General features: G+C 34.8%; 1 protein-coding gene across 2 annotated transcripts in view; it reads right to left on the bottom strand.

Annotated features, from left to right (window-relative positions):
* COL5A2 (collagen type V alpha 2 chain) overlaps positions 1 to 24,719 on the bottom strand; it is a 194,778-nt gene that overhangs the window by 69,556 nt on the left and 100,503 nt on the right. Inside the window, exons 2-9 of one of the 2 annotated variants that reach the window (XM_072612632.1) lie at positions 24,272 to 24,499; positions 22,716 to 22,729; positions 20,343 to 20,375; positions 19,490 to 19,522; positions 17,360 to 17,413; positions 8,710 to 8,820; positions 6,151 to 6,228; positions 982 to 1,026 (exon numbers count right to left, since the gene is read on the bottom strand). In XM_072612632.1, the coding sequence (XP_072468733.1) occupies positions 982 to 1,026; positions 6,151 to 6,228; positions 8,710 to 8,820; positions 17,360 to 17,413; positions 19,490 to 19,522; positions 20,343 to 20,375; positions 22,716 to 22,729; positions 24,272 to 24,499 (596 nt within the window). Of the gene's footprint in view, positions 1 to 981; positions 1,027 to 6,150; positions 6,229 to 8,709; positions 8,821 to 17,359; positions 17,414 to 19,489; positions 19,523 to 20,342; positions 20,376 to 22,298; positions 22,393 to 22,715; positions 22,730 to 24,271; positions 24,500 to 24,719 lie in introns of those variants that run through there. The other variant, XM_072612633.1, reaches the window with a different exon arrangement.

The following is a 24,719-nucleotide window of genomic DNA, read 5'->3' on the forward strand; positions in this document are numbered from 1 at the left end:
ATGCTTCTATACAAAACACATGATAGCTAAAACATATATTTGATGTAGCCAAGGATGATTTTTGAAAGTCAGTTCCATCATTGCTGCTATCACACAAGTTTCATGCTATTGAACGATTGGCAAAGTAAATAACTAATGAACTGTAGAAATAAGGAGTCTGTTCTTCTAGTACAGCAGACCCTTTAGGGAGGATTCCTCATCTGGAATTTTGGAATATTCCAGGTTATCTTCACCTATTCTAAGGCTCCCCTAAAATGTTCAACCCTAAACTTTTTAGTTTATCTTTAGTTTAAAATGAAATGTATGACACTATAGGGTTGGAGTGTATGAGGTGTCAGACAAACAAAAATAAAAGCACCCAATTCCAAAAGGAATAGGAATAACTGCTCAGTTCTCAGAATCTCTCATAACCGAGACAATTCTAATATGTCACACTACGTCGAAGGATAACACAGCACAGTGTTTAGAGAATCATCTTCAAAGGCAACAAAGCTTGGGTTGAAGTCCCATTTTTTGACACATTCTGGCTTTGTGATCTTGTGATTACTCTAAGCAACTTTTTCAAGACTGAACGCTGTAAAGAAGAAGCTGACCTCTAATGGTAGAGGGTTCCTCACCATAAGCTCGCTACACCAATTAAACTACAGGTTCATTCTCAATCTTCCCATCCTTAGGAAGAAACTACTTTTACTATTTCTGGGCTTCAAAACTGGCAAAACAGTTTCAGGAGAATTTGTAACAAGTTATTATATTATGGTGGACAGTGTCTGGACCTCAGGGGAAGAGAGGTGAATCATATAAATGAATTTAATGATATACCTCAATATACATTTTTCTAAGTTCTTGAAAATTATAGAATGTGACCTAAAAAATAAACCTTAAAAATAAAACCAAATTTCTACTGAAATTTGACCACACCACATAAACAACTACATTTTTATCACAATACTTTTATGGTCTGTAAAAGTCAGAATGACTTACTTGTTTTCCTTGTAGTCCTTGAGGCCCCCTTGGTCCCACTGGACCCTGTAACAAACAAAAGATAATATTCCATGATTATTTATAAGAGTTGTCTTAAATACATTTAAATAATTACAGCTTAAGGCTGAAAGAATAAGACTTGGATTGTCAATCATTATGACAACTTGACACTTCCCTTGTGGATAAATCTCAGGACTACAGTGAAGTTAAAGAGAGAAAGGCATGATTAAATTAGAAAGAAACAAAACCAGAGGGCCAAGAATTTGGGAGGAGTGAAAATTTCAGGATAACACTTTGGATGATTTCTACATATGTCATCAGTGTCATGAAGAAAAATGAATAGTATGTCCTCATACACCAAATATATTTGATACTTGGAGACTTGCATAGCTACAGGCCAATTCAACTACAATAAACATCAGAAGGGTTTTTTTGGTTTGTTTCATTCTTTTTTTAAATCATCTTGGCATGCAAAAAGTAGCTCCTGACATCTTGCCTATTCACTTCTTCAACTATGATACAGATAATAATTCTGTGATTTAATCAGCAAATTCAAGAGACTGACTTGGATCATTTCAAAGCTTATTTTATTGCCTGCAAGAACTTATCCAAAAAATATGGTATTTGGATAATTTCTCTTTTCTCAAATAACTATTAAACATGCCAAGAAGATCATAACTCTTTCTAACCTAAATGTTTAATAATAATGATGGTAGTGATGAGGGTTCTTCAGTGGATCTGAGATCTCACCAATATAGATACTTTCTGCATCAATGTAAATCAGAAATTACCTGTATCTTCCCATCCTATGTGATGCTCATCTATGTCCTCCCATAAATCTCAACAGGGAAACCTAATATGTTAGGGGTTTTACTGTGGGTCTTTTCACATTTATAGGGACCACTTAGACAAAAGGGCTAATCATACACTAATTACATCACCTCATACTTGTTGAATAACCAACCCATTTTCTTTTTCATTCATTCACTGAGATGATATGCTATTCATCTTCTTGAATATAAGGTATTAGAATAAATATTCATAGCCCAGTTATTTATATCCATTATCTATCTACTTATCCATTACCCTTTGATAGACCCTAAATTTTGGTTCCCCCATCTTTCTGAGGTTTCATGGTTTGCAGCCATATAGTAGTATCACTAGAAGAACAATTGCATAGAGTGAGTAAAGTGATAGAATTAAAATCTAGATATTCATTACCTACTTTACAGGGTTGTTGTAAAGAAAGCACTTTGCAAAACCATGTTCTATCCACTGGACCATCTAGCTACCTTCATACTAAATAATACCCAATACCAAAAACCAAAGAATTCATCATGAAACTATTCCTAATCCTCCAAGTTATCAGTACATCCCCTGCAAAAGTAGTTTGCAATCATTTGGTAATGTTTTTGTATATGCACATGTATGACCTATTTTCTACCCTGATAGAACATAAGCTCCTTGAAGTCAGGGACTTTCATTTTTTACTTTGAATCCACCTCCTAGTATGTATCTGGAATATGATAAGGACTTTATAATATATATTAATTGAGGAATGAATTGATCATCTAGACACCATGGACTTTGTATTTAGCTAGGCTGGTCCTCAGAAAGAAGATACAGTCTGTCACTGGAAACACAGTCTGAAACTCTTTTAGAATGGTAGAACCTATCTACTACAGCTTGAGCTCTGATGGCATATCTATTGAGAACCTAGGGTCACCTTCCAGTTACAATAAAAATTGTTATCATTATTACTATTTTTAAAAACATTCTTATTAAATTTGATGGAGTTCAGAAACACTCCTAGGACAAGTCTCTAACCTTCTACTCTTCTTTCATATTTAACATTCCACAAACTCCTACACAGGTGAATAAAGCAACAGCTTTTAGAGTTGGACAAAAGCATTATAATTTATAATTACTAATATTACTATCAGTACTCCTATTATTATTCTATCATCATTATATTTTGGATGGAACTCAGATGGAAATCGTTCTGGGACAAGTTTCTATCCTGGTAGTGTTTCATTATATAATTTTCATCTACCTGCCCAGATTTTTAAAGTTTTCATTTCATGTAGCTTAGAGATTATTCGTGTTGGTGATGGCAACCTATTAAAATAATTCTCTTTAGTTTTGAGGAATTAATGTTATGTCTGAGTAATTTTAGGCAACAATTTGGGCTATGATAATGGCTTGTATGTAATACAACTTACTGGTTTGTTTTTTTCAGGATATTTTGAGGTCTCTATTTTTAAGAGATGAAGTTTTCATGTGCAAAATTCTTTAAAGAACAGTGAGTCTCTGATGTATAATCTTAATCAGGACTAGGTCCTATTTTGCTAGGTATTGGGTATAAGATGCTTTTTTAATAGATTACGGTGATTTGGCACAATCCCTATCATTTCCTTACTTATTCTATGTTAATCACTAAATCCAGACTATATAATGATAACCCTTATGTAATTTCTGGTGACATTGTCTTAATACCGTATTATCAACATAAAGCCCTCCATATACATAAATAGATCGACATGGTTTAATCATTTGTCCAAAGCTCCTCTGTCAACATATTATTGGTTGAGTTCATGTGGATTCCACCCCTGGAAAGCTTTTTTATTCCAATTTTGAACATTAGTCATTCGGTAAGCTCCATCCTGAGATAACCAACTTTCAGTTACATTCAACATATCTAAGGGCATCTATACTTCTACATTTTGAGATCCCTGTCAAGTTTTTATTGCTATTGCAGAGGTCTTAGGGAACAAAAACTTCCCACTGCCCATTATCTTGGCTGGCATTGCTATCGATCACCACACACACACACACACACACACACACACACACACACACACACACACATACACACACACACACACACACACACACACATACACACTTTCCCAACAATGATAATGCTTTGGGCTTTGACAGGGTGGTAGTGGTGGTTTCTATTATAATTACTTTTAAATGGCTAATATACAAGAATTGAATCAAAAGACACTCTATGGACAATATAATTTCCCCAAAACTACACCTTTTGGCATTATGACAACAAAATAACCTGTTATTTTACTGAATATTTACCCTAAATTTACTATATATCTCATTTGACCAAATCAATCATTTGTTTTAGGATTATATGGATACGGTAACTTTGCATGACTTGATGTTCTTAATGTGTCATTCTGTATTGTCTTCAATAAAAATGATTTTTCTTCATATATGTATGAATGATTCAATCTTTGTAATTAAAATGTAAAGTAATATTTATATTTAAGCTAACATTCATTTAAAGTATTTAAATATTTAAAAGTATAAATTTAAATATGCTATCCCATAGAGATAGTCATTTGCTATGACCAATAATAAAGCAACTTAACATAAAGAGGGAGCTGACTTCAGACACAAGAAGTCCTAGATTTGAGTATTACTTCTGACGTAAACTGGCTATGCGGCCCTGGATAAGTCACTTATCTCAATAGTACTCCAATTTCCCAAGAGTCTTGTGTTTGTCCTTCATTCCTGAAGAGGACCATGACATCAAGAGGATAACATGACCAGCAGTTGACTTTGATTTGAGTGAGGGAGGGCTGTGCAAGGTCACTAGCCTCACTTTCTTCTCCTGAGCCATCTGGGTCCAGTGGCCGGATATTCATCAGGACAACAAGAGATGGCCCAGGATGCAAAGTGAGACCCTGGCCCTTTCAGGATATAGTATTCTCACTTTGAGTGAGATACACCCATTCAATGAATAGGCTTCTTTAGGTAGTTGCTCGAGCGGTGGCCCCTTTAGTAAAAAAATATCAAACTGGGAGGAGAAGACCCTCAGAGTTCCCATGTAAAAGAAAAACAATTACTATTTAGTATTATCTGAATTTTCACAGAGTTCCTCAATGGAAAACTCCAATAACATCATAGGAATGGTCTCCCTCCACTCCTACTCCTTCATCAAAAACAAAATCAAGGCTACTTTCACAATAAAGGGGGACATATAGACAAGATGTCAAAGAGAAATAAAGCAGAACTCTATCCCAAAACTCCTCCAAACACATATAGAAAATGTATCAGACCAAGTCTTGATTCCTCCTTCTCCCCAATAGAACATATGCTCCAAGATGTCAGGGATGTTTTCGTATTTGTCTTTGCATCTCCAGTGTCTAGCACAATGCCTAGCATGTAGTAGGACTTCATGAATGTTTTTTGAATCAACTTGAATTGAAGGGAATGTTCACATCCATTAGAATACGAGCTTCTTGAGAGGACATATTGTCTTATCTTTTACTTCTATCCTCAGCTCTTAGCATAGTGCTTTGCACAGAGTATGTAGTTAATACATGATTCACTCATTCATCACAGATGTAGTGGAGTACTGGAAAATACCATCACCAGCAAAAAATAAATTTATTAAGTGCCAGTGGGAACTTAGATTAAAAGATTTAGAATTGGAATGCTCTTTTGAAAAACATTTAGCTCAACTGCATAATTTAACAGATAAGAAAATGGAGGTTGCTGGGAGTTAAGATGCTCAGGTTTACACAGGTAATATTTTACATAGATAGATGATGTCGAGGTTCTGGCAGAGATACAAAGTTTTAGTGCCAGAGGCCTTGTCTTCTAAATTCTTATGGCCTATTAAAATGATTATTTTATTGCCAGTGCTTGCATAGATCTGCTTCACTGAAGGAATGGAAGTCTTGATGGTGGAGAGGAAGGAGGTAATTTTGAATGTATACAGTATCACAGTGAGAAAATTTTGGAAGACACTAGTCACCCAGGGAAAGTGCTTCCAAATACAAAGAAATACAAAATATCAGGAACAGAAATATGGAAATGCAAAGATTATAAAGGCATACTTCACTTGTGTTGAGATTTTGACAAGGTCTGGCCCTGGCCAGCATCATATAATTTTCATTATTGAGCTCAGAAAGGAGGAAAGGAAACAAATAATAAGTTTAAACGAAATTTTTAAATGAAAAAAGAAATAAATACCAACACCACCAATAATTAGAGTTATATAGCTTTGTATTGGACATTATAGAGCCACATTTGTCTCCTGTATGTACATTGTCATCTATTAACTAGATAGTTCATCTAGTGAAGTCTGTCTTTTCACATATGCCTCTCCACCCCACACTACTTGGATTGTCTATAGATACTTACGACAGAGCCAGGCATCAGTCCCATTTGACTTCCAAGTCCAGATTTTTCATCCAAACCAGCCATCTGAGCTGAAAATGGCTGCAAATGTGAGAAAGTTAACATTATCCTAATGGAAAAAACACACACATTTTCAGATTTTTTTTTTAGTTAAGAAAATTCACCTGGAAATCTTTATGAATTCTCTTTGTAGGAACAGCTCATTTTTGAACCCTTTAAACTTAAAAATCTAAGAAGTGGGGAATTTGATGTTGTTTGCATTGTTTGAATCATATTTTTTCCTTTCCATATGAGTACAGAATGCTCTTAAAATATACAGTTTAGCCTGCTGACTCAGAATTTGTTCCAAATGCCTTATACTTAATGAGCTTATCAGCTTTTCTGAAAAGTTTTTAGCATGTCTAAATGATGACAGTTATATCCAGTTTCACGTCTATAATATTGCTACACACTGGTTTTTTCATTTCCCTTGACAGATATCATTAGACTCACATTTGTGAGATATTTCTAAAATTTTGGGATTGAGTAATCCATAATTTAGATTAAGACAATTTGGATTATATTACTTCTCAGTGTCTTAGAAATGGCCAGTAAACTTTGATTTGTGTGACGAAAGGTGAAAACAAGTTTGTTATTGTAGCATAGTGCATAATCCTCACTTCATAAAACCATCGCAAGATCAGAGAAGCTGAAAGCTCAATACAAATTGAGCCCAGTAATTGATTTGGCCAACTTTTCACTGAAATGCGTTTTTGTTTCCTTTCACAGCTATATTGGCTCCATGATGTCAATAGAAAAAAAGAGTCAGTTTTATTTAAATGTTTAAAGTAAGTAAAAAAACAAAGTTCATGATCACCAAGAAAACAAACGATTTCTCATTAAAGGTGATTCTACAGTCATATTTCTATTCCAAGTCACATTTCAGTACTCAAGGGGAATTATGTGACAAATTATTTCACATATGCTGGCAAATTTTTCTATAAACTGCTATATAAAATCTCCAGATATTTGGTAGTCCAAACTCCAACCCTAAGAGTAAAAAAACCAAAACAAAACAATCTATATAAGCTGCCAACCATCAGGTTCCATTATTACTTTTAATGGGGGAAAGAAAGCAAAAGTTAATTAGGTATAGAATTTCCTCTCTCCTTTTCTAATATCTTCTGTCTCCTCCATGGTAATAGATTAACCTGATTCTCCTGAGGACACCAAGGAAGCTTCTCTTTGGCTTATCGTGTTACTATAAGAGTTACTATGCCTAGAACTACTCTGAGAGGAAGCATCTTGGGGCAGGGTGTAGTGATGTGGAAGGCAAATCTAGATGCCAGTTTGAGTACCTATAGCACATATTTCTCAATAGCCTGTAAAAGAGGTATATCTGCATTCACTCTGAGGAAAGCATGTCTTTGACTTAAAAGATATATAGACTCATAGTTCCCTTACAGTCCTTGAGAAAGAAAGACAGGATAGAAATTCTTAACCTTCATGCACAGGAGTCCATAGTTGGTGACCTCTTAGGATAATGAAAAACCAAGCTGAATGTGGTATCTTTGAAGTCAAGTTTCAGGAAAATTGTTTTGTTGTTGTGTTTGTCCTTCATTCTTGAAGAGGGCCTTGACATCAAGATGATGACGTGACTTGCACTTGACTTTGATTTGAGTGAGGGAGGGCTGTGCAAGGTCACCAGCCTCACTTTCTTCTCCTGAGCCATCTGAGTCCAGTGGCCTGATATTCATCAGGACCACTGGAGATGGCCCAGGATGTAATGTGAGACCCTGGCCCGGCTAAGGTCTTATAACATTCTCATTCTGAAATACCAAAAAGCTGGAGGACTTTGAGGCAACAGAAATATGACATGTGCTATAATATACTTACCAGCAATTTGTGCTTTTTATGTTATGTTAAATACTTTGTTATTCCTGATTAATTTGTTAATTAATATTTATTAATTAATAATTAGTTATATATATGATTGATTAATAAAATTAATTCACTTGATTGAACACTTGCTTTATAAGGATCATAGTTTACAAAAATCTAATACTTTAATGCTTCAAAAGATCTATGTCATTATAGATAGTATAATACAGATCGGGAAACAATCCTTAGAAAATGCTTTGGACTCTAAATCTAGCACCAAGTGGTCAACTTTCTGATGATGTGCTTGTACCATTTTAAATAAGTTAGTCCTTAGAGAGACAAGATCATATGGACTTGAAAGCTCTGTTTCTTGTAAACATACCAAAATGTAAAAACTGCTTATATCATAATAATAGTGCACAATTAAGACTCACAAAATACTTATGACATAGCTATGCTTGGAAAGTATAAGTATTCTTATTCTCACTCTACAGAAAAAGGTGAGTTTCAGAGAAATTAAGCACAGCTAGGAAATATCAGAGCTGTGACTCCTAAGTCTCCATGAAAGCAAATGCCTCCCAAGAACTAAGGATCAGCTCCCTACTGTGATGACCTATCATAGTTGGAAAAATTCTAATAAACAAAGTAATGAAGAAAAGATATGCTCAAAAATGGTTAGTCTTTCATATAAATACAACATACCCTGCTGATGCCATCTGGTCCTGGGTGGGATGGATGTCCTGGGGGTCCAGGATTACCAGGTTGGCCAGGAATTCCAGGTTCTCCATCAATTCCCTGTGGACCACGTGCACCCTAGAAAACAAGAGAAGGAAAATAACAATTGGTTTCCCATACTTGTAGGGGGGAGAAAAGCTAACAGATCCATTTTCTTCATGGAGAGCATGTGGGTATTAGTAGAAATTTACAGAAATAGATTGTCATTCATATAGTTTGACAGGTATGGAATTCTGCCCCTATCACCAGTCAACATTTCACTTAGCTTCTGCTATTGAAGGAACAATTTTGGCAAGAAATTGCTATTAAATTCATTTATTGGAAATATTTTTTAATATTCAATAAATTAATATAAAATTATTTATTAAGTGCTTACTATGGGCCAAGCACTATGCCACAGTCTAGAAATACAAAGAAAAAACAGTCCATGACATTGAAAGGTTTATATTATAATGGGAAAGATAACATACATATTTATAAGGCAAACAAGGTAGATGCAAAGGCGATACATGGTAGCTTCAAAGGCAGCTTGAAAAACTGGGGAAAATCTCCCACAGAATTTGAGGCTTGAACTGAGTCTTGAAGAAAGTCTAGGATTCTAAAAGACTGGGATGAGAAGGCTCAGCATCTGAGCATGGAGAACAACTAGTACAAAAGTATGGAGATGGGAGATGAAGCATTGTATGTGATGACACAACAAGTAGACCAATATGGATGAACAGTAGAGTACGTGGAGGGAAGTAATACATAATAATCTTGGAAAGATACAAAGGTTCAGGCTGTGAAGAATTTTATATAAATACAGCTTTTAATTTTATCATGGACATATACAGAGACAGTATTACAATCTCGGTGATAGTATAGTGTCAGTATGTTCATCTCTTCCTCCATCTCCTGGATGTAAATATTATCTTTTTGCTTCATTTTATAATTCATTAAAGTTTGGGAACTGGCTCGAGAGAACTGAATTGTCATATATTCAGATCACAGACCAAAAGTTATTTTGCTCTCTTTTGCTCTTTGCTACCCTTGCCTCTGAGGATGTGCAAGCAAAAGTATCTCACAGATTCTAGCCCAAAGCCATGAGATGATACAGACTCTTCCCCCCTTCTTTTCTTTCTTCTCTGCCATATTAATTGACTATTAATCTCAAAACTGTAGATTCGGGAACAGAAACAATAAATGAAATTTTATCTTCCCACTCTGAAAAAAATTTTTAAAAAAAAACTGGTAAGCCCATGTCCGAGATGACACTGTATATGGGGGAGGGGAACAAAGAAATTAATTTAGTGGTGGGATTTTTTGTAGAACCATTTAGCATTTTATTATATTAATGGAGATATTCAATAAGCAAGGGCAAAGACAGATCCTTTCCTCTAGATATACCTGCAAGAAAATTGCAATTATTGTGTCTTTAGTCCTGAATTATTCATCTGAGACTCAGTCATTGTTACCTATATTCTTCAATACACTTCACTAATACCATAAATGTTGTACACAATCTGTCTTTCATTTATGCTGGCGTATCATATAATCAGGGATGTAGTGTAGCATAGAAGCTAAAAAGTCATGCTTGATGCCAAGAAAAGCTGGATTCGGATGACACTGGGCAAGTTATTTCACCTCTCAGCATTTGAGATAACTCTCCAAAACTGTAGATTGCAGAGATGTAATCTGTCATTGGTAGAAGGAGTTTCACTATCCCAGTAAAATCACGGGTTTGATCTCATTCCCCATCCCTTTCATTAAAACATCCATTTAGGGAGCATTTGCTACTAAATAGTGGAAAATTTACAGGAAAAACTGATTACCTATTTAGTCTCCAAAGAACTGGCTTCTCTAACTCAATATAACTACTTTAAAAATCCTCTACTATATGGAGTTCAATTTTGCTATTCAGAGTATTTAATGAATACATTTATAGTTAACTGCTTCTCTTCTGCAAGCTTCATTGAAGAAATAACTGCTTCATTATGTGATGTCTAGATAATCTTAAGCTGATCAACTCATATCTCCATTCAATTCATTTTCTCAACTAAATTCATTGACATTTTATTATACTTTCATCTTACTCCTAACCAGAATTTAATTACCCAGTGATCAATAGAGGAAAGCACGGTGACATAAAGCCCAGTCTAGCCTTTCAGAGGAGAGAGAAATCCTAACTGTGCCAAATTCCACCTTCTAGGGTTACAGAAATATCCCTGTGCACACCCCTCATATGTATGTCCTGCATTTTCACACTTATTCTTAAAAATCTTAAATCTTGGCTTGTAGTAGTAAAGATCAGAGCTTATAAAACTGTGAATTATATGATGAAAGCAAAGAGAATAGTTAAAAGGTAGTTAAAAGAAAAAACAGAAGAGGGGAGCCTTCTGATGTGAGATAAGAAAACACAGAACACTCACTGACAAAGAGATAGCATTCTATAAATTAATTAGTTGGCATTTTGTTGGGTAGAAGAAAACTTATCACGGAGAAGGAGAAGCAGTAAAAGTAGATGTTATGATCTTGAATATGGTTGAAAAAGACTTAAATAGAATATGAGTGCTTTAGTATCTGCTAATGCTACCAAAATTTGCTTCTCATAGCTGACTTTGGATGAGAAATCTATTTTATCTGTGCTAATAAAATTCAAATTATTGAATTAATCAAACTAGCTAGACCCTGTATGATAGAAAAGATATACATAGATAGTCTGTGATACCCATACTTATATTTTCTTTTTATAATTTCTTAGGAAAGCATTCAACTTCCTAGGAAGTGAAACTCTTCTTACCAGCACTTATTTCTAAAAACTGACAAAATATCTTCTTTATACATAAAGGTTCAACTTGATATTTAAGCTGCCAAGTGCAAATCTATACAGTCAAAATCAAGTAGAATTTCATATAATTACTAAGGGAAGGTAGAGGATTGAAGGTAAATGACTGAACTTTTAGATGCTAAAAAGTGTACAGTTGTCATCACAAATATGTATGTATTTGTGTACATGTATGTGTATATATACAGTGTGTGTTTTATATATATACACGCACATACATCCTTCAGTATTTTGTTTGTATGTAGTTATTTGTGTGTTGTTTCCCCCGTTAGATCATAACTTCCTCAAAGAGGAGAACTTTCTTCTACTTTTCATTTTATCCACAGCAATTAGCATAGTGCCTGACATATGGTGCGTGCTTAACACTGGCTAAATGATTACATTATCTGCTGCATACTGTAACTTAGTAGTAAGTATTACAATATATATAAGAAGTAAAATGAAATATACAATGCACGCTCACACACGCACACACACACACCCCCTAGAAACGCAATACTAGATATTATTCTCCATCAAAGTGGAGGCAAATTTGGGAAGCTATAGAAACAGGTATTTTCCTTCCCTATTCCACGATTTAGGAGAGCCATTTTTGGAAGACAGACATGGAAATATCATATTTTACCAACAGATTCAAATTAAACCTTTCGCCATGCCAAGCCTTGCCTCAAAAACATAGGCTATGAGATGTACAGAACTAGGATTTTGAAAAGAAAGAAAAAATTTTTCAGAAATGACAAAATGCATATTATAAAATTATCCTAGAGTGAACCTAGTAAATAAATAAATAAATATGGATAATAATAACCTTCAAAAAGTTACTTAATAAATCCATGGAGTATCTCAACTCATAAACTTTGGAGGTATAATGAATGATTCTGAAGACCAATCTTTATAAAAGTTCCAAAGTCAACTAACATACAGACTAGAAAGTAGAAATTCTATATTCACATCTAAAAGCAGACAAATAATTGTTCATTTCTATTTACGTGTTTCTATTTAATTAAATACAATGCCACAAGGCACACACATTCATCAATTGTTTCCCTAGAACAATTTAATACAAAGTAATAAAAGGAATATCTCAAAATTGCCACTAGGTGGCAACCTTTAAGCATCCATAGTTGACATGCTAGCTCAGTGGTATATGGGTAAACAGGACAATAGAATCACCTAGAATTGACTCCTGATAAATAGAATCAAAAAATTTTCAATGTTAATTTTAGAAATAATCTAATATCATCTTCTCAGTGTATAGATAAGGGGATTGTGTCTCAGATAGACGAAGTTACTTGACTAAGAACAATCACAGGATATCTTCAGAATCAGCCAGTGACAAACGCTGTTATGACTCCTCCCCCAACGCCTCCCCCGCCAATGTCACAGTGGCAAGTATAGCAGGCAAATATAATGTATAACAGGAAAAAAGAAGGAATTGGGGAACTTGGGACTCTGAGCAGTACTTAATTTGGCGCACATAAGGTGTAGACATAAAGACAGACAGACAGACAGACAGTCACACACACACACACACACACACACACACACACACACACACACACACACACACACACACCCTTTTCTGCAGTCTGAGGGAAGATGCATTTTCAGACCTGGTTCACTACTTAGGATTTCTCCACATGCCTCAGAAATTTGTCAATGGGAACCTCATCATCCTGCAAGATTCAGTCAGCCTTCATACTCATCTCTTCATTACCCTCTTTCCCTAATAATGAACGTTTATTATCTGTCTGGCATTATGTAAAAAGCAGACAAATGTTCACTTCACAGTTTCACAGAGTTAGGGTCATAACATCAGCAGCAAGGTAGCACCATGGATAAGAGTGCTGAGACTGGAGTTAGGAGTTCAAATTCAGACTCAGAAACTCACTAGTTGTGTGACCTTGGATAAGTCACTTCTCTATCTGTCTCAGTTTCTTCAACTGTAAAATGACGAGCATAATAGCACCTACCTCACAGAATTGTTGAGAGTATCAAATAAAATACTACATATGAAAGCCCTTGCACAGTGCCTGGCAGACATTAATAAATATTCGACCCCTGCCCTTTCCCTTCCCTAGTCTTTGAAAACAAAAGAACAGTAAGCAATGTGGAGGAAATCTGAGTGAGAGCAGAAACAGCTTTAATCAATTACATCCCTTCCTCTTTTCATTTCTATTGACAAATATAATCCACAATTTAACATAATGAGGTGTCACCTCTTTCCTGAGTTCAAAAACTCCAATTCTCCTGTCTCCTTTTTCTCTTTAACATTTTGCATGCTATAAAGAGAATTGGCTTTCAAACTAAGACCTGGAGCCAAGTTCTATCTCCAGTACATATAGGCTCTGTGACCCTGGGCAGATCACTTTACCTTTCAGTATTCTGGGCATCTCTGTGAGACTCTAAATGGCAGAGAAAGTTCTGACCCTCTTGAGTAGAAGTTGTTTTTCATCTGATTCTCTGTACCACTGAAATCACAGGAGCAGTCCTTTTCCCTATCCTAACATTTCACTTATGGAAGTGGAGGAACTTATGGGTTATGACCAGGAAACCCAGGGGAACTGCCTCCTCCTCCCTCCACCAACCAATCTCCTTGCAAATTCCACTCAAATTTGGACCCCAAGAAGATTCTGGTACTGTTGGACATACCTATGGAGAGTCAGCTGAAGCCTTACAGTTACAAAATCCTACTCCATATAAACGCATGCTTCCTAATCACATGAAAACCATCTTCTCCAGAAAGAACATGAGCATATTCTACTTAAGGAGACTCTTACCCATCCTGGTCCCTGAGAACAGCAGAGTCTATGGGGATCTAAAGGAAAAGCAGGAACTGAAAAGCATTTGTATCTAGTGGCAGAACAATAGGGCAGAAAAATATGGGTAGCCTGGTATAAGATATTTTAGACCAACAGTTCTCAAAGTGGGCTCCAGGGACAACTGAAAATCCCTACGACCCTTTCAGGGGGTATCTGTGAGGTCAAAATTACTTATATAAAATAAGGCGCTTTAATTTCTAATATGACAATTATTGGTAGATGTGACCCCCATAAACAAAAGCTCTTTGGGTGGCCCTCAAAAATTCTTAAGACTACAAAGCAGTTCTTGGACCACAAAGTTTGAGAATCATTGCTTTGCTTCATTGAGCAAAGGTGCCTAGGAACATCTGTAGTTCTGCGTGCTGTTGTTACTCTCTAGCCTCAGCCCAAGAATAGGATCGATACCAGCCCCGTTGTTTCCTCTCTCAAAAGTAAAGCTGTTGGCCAGTGAGGGAAAGATTCAAAAGGAACCTCCCAGGAACATCATAACTAAGGGGAGATGTTCAAGGACAAAGCGTACAGATATATATATGGTGTGAATGGAAGGTTACTAAGCAGGTCTCTTTTCCCATCTCCATACCATGTTGTCTGTGCCCATGTTGCTATCATGTAGCTAGATGGCATGGTGTATAGAACACAGGACTGGGAGATGGGAAAATCTGAGTTCTGGACAAGGTACTTAACTTTTATATGCATCAGTCACCTCATCTATAAAATGGGGACAACAGTACAACCTTCTCTGAATGCTTGTGAGTACAAAATGAAATATGTTCAAAGTGTTTTGAAAACCTTAAATGCTAGCTGCCATCATTATACTTATCATTCTCCCACCAGAAACTTGGATGCTGATCCTGAGAAGCCAGGCTCTGATGGGGGAGTTCTCATCTTATCTTGTCTAGAATGAGGCCACCATGCTACTTCTCAGTCATCTCCACAGCATAACACCAAGCAAGTCCTCCCCTTCTCTTTCTAGCTCTCCCTTTATATTCTGCCTTCCTCCATTAGGATATAAGCATTTTCGAAGCAGGAACTATTTTTACTTGATTGTGATTATAATGCTAGCCCTTAGAGCAGTACCTAGTACATAGGAAGCACTTAATAAATGCTTCTTCTACCTACATTTCTACCCTTGAACAAAATATATCTCATTCTTTCAGATACTACGTTTAAAATTTCTCTATTATCAATTCATTCTTTTAGGCTAATCATTTGACTATCCCATCTATTCTTTTATAAAATGCGAAAAATATTTCTAGAAGGACCACATTAAATCGCTTACTGGAAAGTGGTTTATCAGATCATTATTACTCATTAAGAGGAGAAACCTGGAATAGTATAAGAGTACTTGGATGTGTGTGAAGGGGAGATGGGGCCTGGGGAGGGAGGTACAGGAGACAGAGTGGAAAGGCCTTGATAAAGGGGAAAGGGAAAAAAAGAAAAGATTATAGTGTGTAAGGTGATTTTTTTTCTGGAATCATTACTGATGAGTAGAGGCCCTAATAAGAAAGGAAGGCAGACTTTTGTTGGACATTATATATAAAAATTCAATCTCTAAGGCCTCAGTTCTTGAACTAGGCAGAGACAACCAGAGATAGTGCTTATGGCAACAGTCTTCACTTTTCGAGATTTAGTTTAGTAGCTGCAGGTAAACCTATCACATTGGTCTCTGGAGCAGGGTAGGTGGATGGACACTCAGCGTACTGAGTTGGGTGGTAGTGAGAAATTCCATATTGGTGATAGATAATGAGTCAAAATAGTGACCTAGAAAGCTATCAGTCTGCTGTCTGTGGTGAGACACTCTTGGGAAGAAGAAGAGATGGAATGAGTTTTATTAACGTCTCGGAAATGTCTTCCCATGATTCATTCCTTTCCTTAGCTCATTTTTCCCCAGCCCACACATGTGTGGGGGTCAAAAATCAGTACAGTTGCAGACAGTTCTCTAATATAGACACAAACTAGAGAAGATATAAAACTTTAAACGCATTCTGCTGAGTCACGGATAAATGATGTTATCACTCATCAGAACATTCTACAAATTAATCTATAGAGGGTATATCATGAGAATATGAAAAGTCTGGTTGTTTGTAGTGAAGAAAAAAATGAAAGGAATCAGACTCTCTAAGAACTCAGGAGGATTGATGCTGAATATCAGCTGGGACAACAGTTAGCAAACTGTTTGATCTTCACTGCATTTATTGTCTGACTTCAAATCAAGGGCGGACAGTGGATCATTTTCCCTTCAAGCCTTCATTTTTGTCATGCAAGAACTTTTGAAAAAGGGAAAAAACCCTCTCTTTAATAGCATCATAGTTTTTGACCTACTCAACAGTCAGGATTACTGTGGAAAATACAAACTTTAGTCTATAACTATACTTGAAGAATTTAAATAATCTAACCTTTTTTTCTCTTTTGCTTTCACGTTGCAGTTAATCCTATAGAATAGAAATATCACCTGTGTGGGCCAGCATTATAACATAATCTTGGCAATACCCACTTCTAGTGAATTGTTACATCTGAAAGCAGTTCGATGTATTAATAGTTTCTCTTCTCATGTTCTTTGTTATTTTGAAATGGCTCTCAAGGATATAGCAAGGATCCAGTATATCTTATAAATGCCATTTTTATGCAAAGGAAAGGGGGTTGCATGTGTGATTTTATTACTGTGGGAACTCTTGGTGGGGAAACTCCTTTTGCCAACATAGATCAGTAACTTTCTAAAAAGGAGAGAATCAGTGAGGTGTCTGAGGGACTGAGACTTTAAATGACCATAACAGATAAACACTAAATAAATTATTGAAATTTAAGGCAGGACTATGTCTGCATAATCTCTTCAAATGAAGAGTAACTTGAAATACTTCATAGATTTGGACAGAGGACTGAAAACAAATACCTTACTCAGAACCACTGAAAGTATTTCAGGTTTGCCTGCCATAGAGATATTTCTAAGAGGGCAAAGTCTTCAGTAACTTACTGGTCTTCCTTTAGGCCCTCGTTCTCCTCTTGGTCCTTGAGATCCTGGAGGTCCCTAATGACAACATAAAGAAAATTATGTGCCTTATGAAGGTAAACACATTTTATACATCAATGTAATAAAAAGGAAAGAAAAAAGTAAAAAAGAAAGCATTTTTAATTTAATTTGCAAAATATACAAAATAGAACTATGTACATGTGATGACAGCTCATCATTTCTGAAGAACATTCTACATCTATTTTCCCCAGTCTATTAACATGATCTGTTCATACAGCAATGTTACTGGCAAAGACTTTAAAGTATCAGCAAATTCTATCATGGGCCATGTTGATTAAATTGACAAAAGAAAATCACTATTGTGATAATTAAAATTTACCAATGAAAAAATTCTCAGAACCAATCTGTTACTGTGCATGTAATGATAAAATAAATAAAAACACCCCAACAGATGAACATATTGTATAATTGTTAAATTTGGAGCATGCAACTTAAGATTTAAACCTCAAAAACTAGAGAAAATGAAAAGTGCAAACTCAGTTGCTGTCTGCTGTCTACCTGACACACACCAAAGCAGAGTTGTTCAAATTCCAAAGAAAGCAATGGGAAATTGACAGATGTATTTAGCCAAGTGAGGAAGCCATATAACTGATTTAAGCACATATTTCTAAAAGTTCTTTAAGTAGCTCATCATACTTTATCACTTACTTGTGGATGGAATACCCACTTCATTTTCCAGACTATAACAGCTATAGTTTTTTATTCAAAAGTAGTTCAGGATCCATGACTTCATTCATGTGGATATTCCCTCTACCTCATAGCTTAATAGATAATTCCATGAATTTCTCCCCCAATCTCGCACTGCAGAATGAAACTACCTGCTCATGAGCATTTGCAAGAATACTTAGGCTGCTCCTCAGGCATAGACATTAAACCATGGAACCTATACATCCAAGCAGGACCATCCCAAGCTAGAGTTCAGCTGGAATATTCATTGAGAACCCAAGAGCACCTCCATGCCAGAATGAGATTTCAGAAAAGGATTTTAGTAGAGGGTGTTCAAAGTTTTCAGGTTCCCCTAAATAGAACAGGTATATGACTTTTATAGAAAGCAACAAAATTCATGGAAATTTTGATTTTTGAAAAAAAATTTCTTCCATCTTTAACTTTTTCTATGAAATACACACTTTAATTGAAGTTTGGAACCACTTGAGGAGACAGAAAGTTTCACAATAAACCAGATCATGAACTCATTAAATTCAAAATCCAGTACTAGTTGAAACAAAGGTTATAGAATAAATGGATTAGGACATGCTAGATTCATAATTTACTAAAGCTAATTTACTTGGTTTCTCTGTCATGCTTTGTTTTGGTGTGGTATGATATGGTGTGGTGTGTGTGTGTGTGTGTGTGTGTGTGTGTGTGTGTGTGTGTGTGCATGTGTTTTAAATCTTGGCAACTATGGGAAACAGATGATGACTTCAAGCTAAATTCAAAACAATCTTGCCATGCTTAACAAAAATGTGTTATTCTTAGATTCCTTTCTTCCCTAAAGCTACTACAGATCATGAACCAATTAGTAATCTCAACCAGTAACACCAGAATACAATACTGTATTTTAAAATTTTGTCCTTTAATTATTCACTACAATTCCACTACCAGAACAGGATTGTTAACAATCAAACGATCAGGCATGTCAATTGTGTCAGTTGATGTAAGAATTTTTTAACCTTTTAAAATCAGTTTGCTACAATATTTCCTATCTGTGCAAATGCACTTTAAATACAAAAATTACTAGTAGATATTATAATTTTACTTTGAAATAGAATTTTCATCCTACTATCTTTAATATGTGCAAATGAACTGTAATTGACACAGCTTGGTTCTTCAACATATGAATTATTACAAAATGACCCTTTATTTTATTTATTCTTGATGAAATTTCTTCTCAAAAATACTTTTTGAGAAATAGTCAGGTCAACTCAGTTTTGGATTTTTTTTGTTTTTATTTTGCTTTAGATTTTGAATGCTTTGCATCCAGTCCAATGCTTTGGATTTTATCGTATTCTCTTTAATATAATATTCTTTCAGTCACAATATTCTCAAAAAATATAAAATTACTGAAGTACTTACTGCTGGTCCTGGGCGACCTCGGATTCCGGTTACCTAAACAAATAAAACAAATAAAATCATCAGTGAAAGACTGATAAAAGTAATGTACATTTGAGAAAATGAATATGGGCTAGACCAGACACCTTCTCAATAGACTACGATTTAAGAAAAATTTTATGTATTTCTATTATTTTTGTCTAAATCACACTATCAAAAAATAAACATGAATTCAAAGATTAGCCTAATATGAAATATTATTTGAACTTCTAGCATTTCATGACTCACAATAAACATTATATCAACATCTCCAGACAATGGTAAGAACTCATTTGCTCATTTAACGTGAGTATTAGAAAGAGCATCTGAGCAATAAATGTCTAATTTATCATCCCTGCTTCATGTGTCATAAACAAGTCTCTCTCCATCAGAGGGAAATGCCATCAGATTTTCAATTACCTATAAATCTAAATATATTCTATGAGAATTTTATCAGCATCACTGATATTTTCATTTCTGTTTATTTGAATTAATAAAACATTTTTTCACTTTTCTCTCTGGATGGTAGTTATCATCACAGCATCATTCCTATAGGCCACTCAACCTGCACTACACAACTATGGAGTAAAATTAATTTTTCAAATCCCATATTTTTGTCCTTTGGTAAAGTTGAATAAAAATTCACAAACTTACTGTTTTAAATTCAAGTGCTACCATTACTAAACTCAAAAATAGTTATGTTCAAGTTTTTGAACTGCATACATGAAGTTGGATCAGTATTTCTCAACTCAAGAATTAATTTTCACATAATTTTCTTTCAAAAAACAAATGTTTAATTTTATAAACAACTACATAGAGGAAAAGGATAAATACTTACAACTGGTACTAATCCAGGTTCTCCTTTTTGTCCCTATAGGGAAGAAAAGTATTTAAATTATCATTAACAAGCAGCTTTATCAAATGGTGTTTTTACTACTACATGATAGCTAAATATAAGAAAATCCCACATGGAAATTGCGGGGAAAAGGGTTATAACATTTTGTGTGTAGCTAACTGTACATAAGGCAATGATCTCTTCACTCCTCTAGCAAATGCCAATGGGCAGCCAGTAAAAAAGGATCATTAAGAGGCAAAGTCTTTCAATTCCTTCTTAATACCTATTTTAACAAAGATGAACATACAGGAAATTGTTTACTTTAGCAGGAACAAACGGTAATTCATTTCAATTCAATAGCTATTAAGTGGTTCTTATACTTAAGACACTGTCCCAAGTGCTAGAGATGAAAAAAGAAATTATATAGCCCTTTCCCTTGAGAAGCTTAAGACCAAATAAAGACATCTGCAATTCAATGAAAGGCATGGAAAGCCATTTTACAATAGGGAAAGATATTGCTAAAGGTTAAAAAATTTCAGAAAAAAATGACAATTTAATCATTAATATTTGATGAAATTCACTCAAGCTACTTAAGAAAGTGACAGATGTTGCTACAGTGCTGCTATTAACTATATATATATATTTTATATATATATATGTATGTGTGTATATATATATATACATATATGGGGAAATAATATAGCATCTTTTTAAAAAGAAAATGGAAGGCCCTGGTGATTTCAGATCAGTGAATTTAACTTCAGTACCTGAGATGAAGCTAGAACAAGCCATCAATCAATTAGTAACACACTCTAATAGCATAAGAGTATGGGGGTGGTAAGGGAATAGCGTGGGTTTTTGAAAGTTAAATCATTCCAAAATAATTTAATTTTCTTTAATGGTAGATATGATAGATATACATGATATTGCTTTCAGTTAATCATTGTATTTACACATTTTAATCTCATAGGCTGAGTATATAAAATCAAAACTAAATTGCTTTGTTTAAATAGTGGCAAACAAAGCAGGATTGAGGTTTCTGTGTAAGAGAATGGGGTTTATAAAGGAGAAAGGACAGAGTGGAGAGTAGAGGGAGTGTGGAAGAGGAGAGGAGTAAATAGGCCAATTCTGGAATCTATTCTGATCAATATCTATAATGATGAACTGAATAAAGCAATGGAGAACATACTCATAAAATCTGCAAATGTTACTAATTCAAACTGAACAGGAGATATAAGTCACAATGTCTGATGATTTTTTTAATGGTTCCACAAAAGGGACAAAGTTTAATAAGGAAGAATGGATTAGGGACAAAGCAAGAAAAATTAAGAAAGTAATTCAATTCATACTCAGAGTTAATCAATTCATTCTTTTTTTTTATCGTGGGTATTTTGGAATTGTCTTAGATTATTGTATTGATCACAATAGCCAAGTCTTCCATGGTTGATCATCATTTCTGGAGAGCTAGGTGGTGGAGTGCTGGGCCTATACAGTTTTATATGCATAGTTTTATAGCCCTTTGGGCACAGTTCCAAATTATTTTACAGAATGGTTGAACCAGTTCACTCTATCAGAGCACTTTCATTCATGTACCTATTTTTCCCTCATCCCCTCCAGCATTTATCATTCTGATAGGTATGAGGTGGTACCTCAGAGTTATTTTAACTTGCCTTTCTCTAATCAATAATGAGTTAGAGAACTTTTATATGACTTATAGCCAGCTTTGATTTCTTCTGAAAACTGTCTATTATAACCTTTGATCATATATCAATTGGTAAATGGCTCTTATTTTTATAAATTTGACTCTGCTCTATACTGATAGATTGATGTACTTGGGATACCAGAGTATAGAAACAAGGTAAATCTCATGGTAGGATTCTCTTCCTTCCACTTGAAACAGGATCATGGTTCAAGCTTCAACAGCAAATTCTGGTTGGAATATAAATCAATTTCAAGTACCTGCATCAAATAAGCTGTATCATTCAATAAAGTCTGAATCATTAATCATTGTTCTTTGGTGATTTATTCAAGTGATGCTTTCCTTTCCTAAGCAAGGTGAAAACACAGGTGATTTTTTTTACATTTTTAGTTTAAAGGTAATAATCAAGCTTTATCAATCACTGACAGTAACAACCTAACCTGTGCTAGGTACATCAGAGGAACTCAATAAATACTTAAGTGGAGATAAATTTCCCTGATGCTTGTAGTGGAATAATAATCCTGTCTGGCTAGATGGGGCACTAACTAAATAGGAAGAAGAATAATTATAATAATTCTAAGAACTTATATTTGCATAGTACTTCATAAAAAATCCCTTAGGTAAGCATAGTACAGACTAGGATGAACAAAATGCAAACAAAAGAAACATGAACTTACCTTTCTTCCTCTACCTATAAAAAGAAAATCATGGATTTATTATTATTGAAAATTCTAGTTGAATACTTACAAACATCATACTCCCAAATAGTTTTCTTAAATGTGTGTCAACTATGCAACAGTTTAAGATTATGGGCAAAAATTCAATAAAATCAAGAAATGAATTATAAAACAATGGTTATGACTAGATAAAAATTTCAGAATAAGGTAAAGTATCAATACTTTTGAAAAATCCAATGTTATTAAGTTACTTATGTGGCCTTCACTAAAGTTATGGAATTAGAAATAAAACTTAGGCATATGAACTGTTCATTAATAATTCATGTACATAATGTTTAGAATTTTCTCTTTTGTCAAAAGCTCAGTAAAGCTTACATAAATTTATTATTACAAATTTATAAGGTCTATCATTATATGAAATACTTTTCACAGAATCATGTAGTCTTAGAATTGGATGGGATCAAGGATTTAGAGCCAAAGCTGACCTCAGGATTCATCTATTTTTTCTAATCTCCTTCCTACCAGAGCCTTCCTACCAAATCCTTTTTACAATCTCCCTGATGGGTAGCTATATAGACCCTGCTTAGTCTACAATGGGAACTCACTACTGAAGCAATCTATTCAATTTCTTACATTATTAGAAAGTTTTTATATTAAGCTAAATTCTAAGACTTTATAACTTTCATCAAATGGAATTGGCTCTGCCTTCTGAGACCAAGCAGAATAAGTCTAATCAACTTCCCACATACCAGCTCTTCAAATATTTCAAACTCTCTGGGGGCATTTTTTTATTTCTAAATTCTACACCTCACACTTTTAATCTCATTTTATTACAAAGAATATATAAAAACACAGGCATATATACTCTCATTTGCAGGTACACTCTTGTCTCTAAGTTATCACATGTACAGTACCTGATACACATACTTAAAGTTATTTTCTAATGTACATAGGCATTTTCATGTACCACATTTCTGCTTCTAAATCTACTCCTATGTCATCTTAAATAATATATCTTCCTCACTTCTGTAATTACCTGAATGTCTAAAAAGTTTGAAATATTTCTTAGTGCAACATATGGGACTTTAATATTTATACAAAAAAATTTTCTCTACCATTTATATCCTAGGGATGGAACAAGAGATAGCACAGTAGGCAAATAAGTCAAAGGTGCTATGGAAAGCTTATTGGGTCCATTCCATATCTCTAATATACTTCCTAAACAATCTCTATGCCCCCTATAGTTACAATGTTACCCCTTATAGTTACAATGTTACAAATTATTCCATCACAACTATGGTAGCAAGCAGCTACTTCTTCAGGAGGATACAGCATCAGGGTAGGACCTCCTCTTTAAAACTGGTTAGATTTTTCCATGTAAGTTCTTGGTAGAATTTTCAGCAGTCTTGGGCTACTACCATTCCCTTTCCTCCTTCTTCAGAGGGAAATACAATGAAGTCCAAAGTTCACATCTAATGTACTGAATCTGTGTAACTTCGAATGGTAGACTGTGCTAAAGAGCCCTCTGTAAAATAGCAAATTTCCAGCATTCTTACCAAAACTGGGATTGTTGCTACCACCAGCTGTATTTGGACAGACAGGACAGCACTCTCCAGAAGGAGTAACTGGATCTGCACAATCTAATACTTCTTGGCACTGGATCTGGTCACAGAGAATGGCTCCATTATCACAGACACAGATCTGACAAGGAGCTGGTTTCCAAATATCCCTGTTCAAGTACATCTGACCATTCTGTGTGCAGGCTATTTCTTCATCATATCCATCTAGAAAAAAAAATAGAGAATGTTATTGATACTTTGAAGTTTCTAAGTCGAGAGATAATTATGAGGAACATCAGTCAACAGCATTCTCCAAGCACATACCAGATGATATGGTGTGTTTGTTTGTTTGTTTGTTTTTGAAAAAGAAAAAAGGATTTAAAGACATAGGGTTAAGAAATTAGGAAACGAAGGTGGTTTTTAAAAAACAGAAAATATCAATAAA

The sequence above is a fragment of the Notamacropus eugenii genome, chromosome 5 (assembly GCF_028372415.1).
Source record: "Notamacropus eugenii isolate mMacEug1 chromosome 5, mMacEug1.pri_v2, whole genome shotgun sequence".
In the NCBI taxonomy this organism is placed as follows: Eukaryota; Metazoa; Chordata; class Mammalia; order Diprotodontia; family Macropodidae; genus Notamacropus; species Notamacropus eugenii.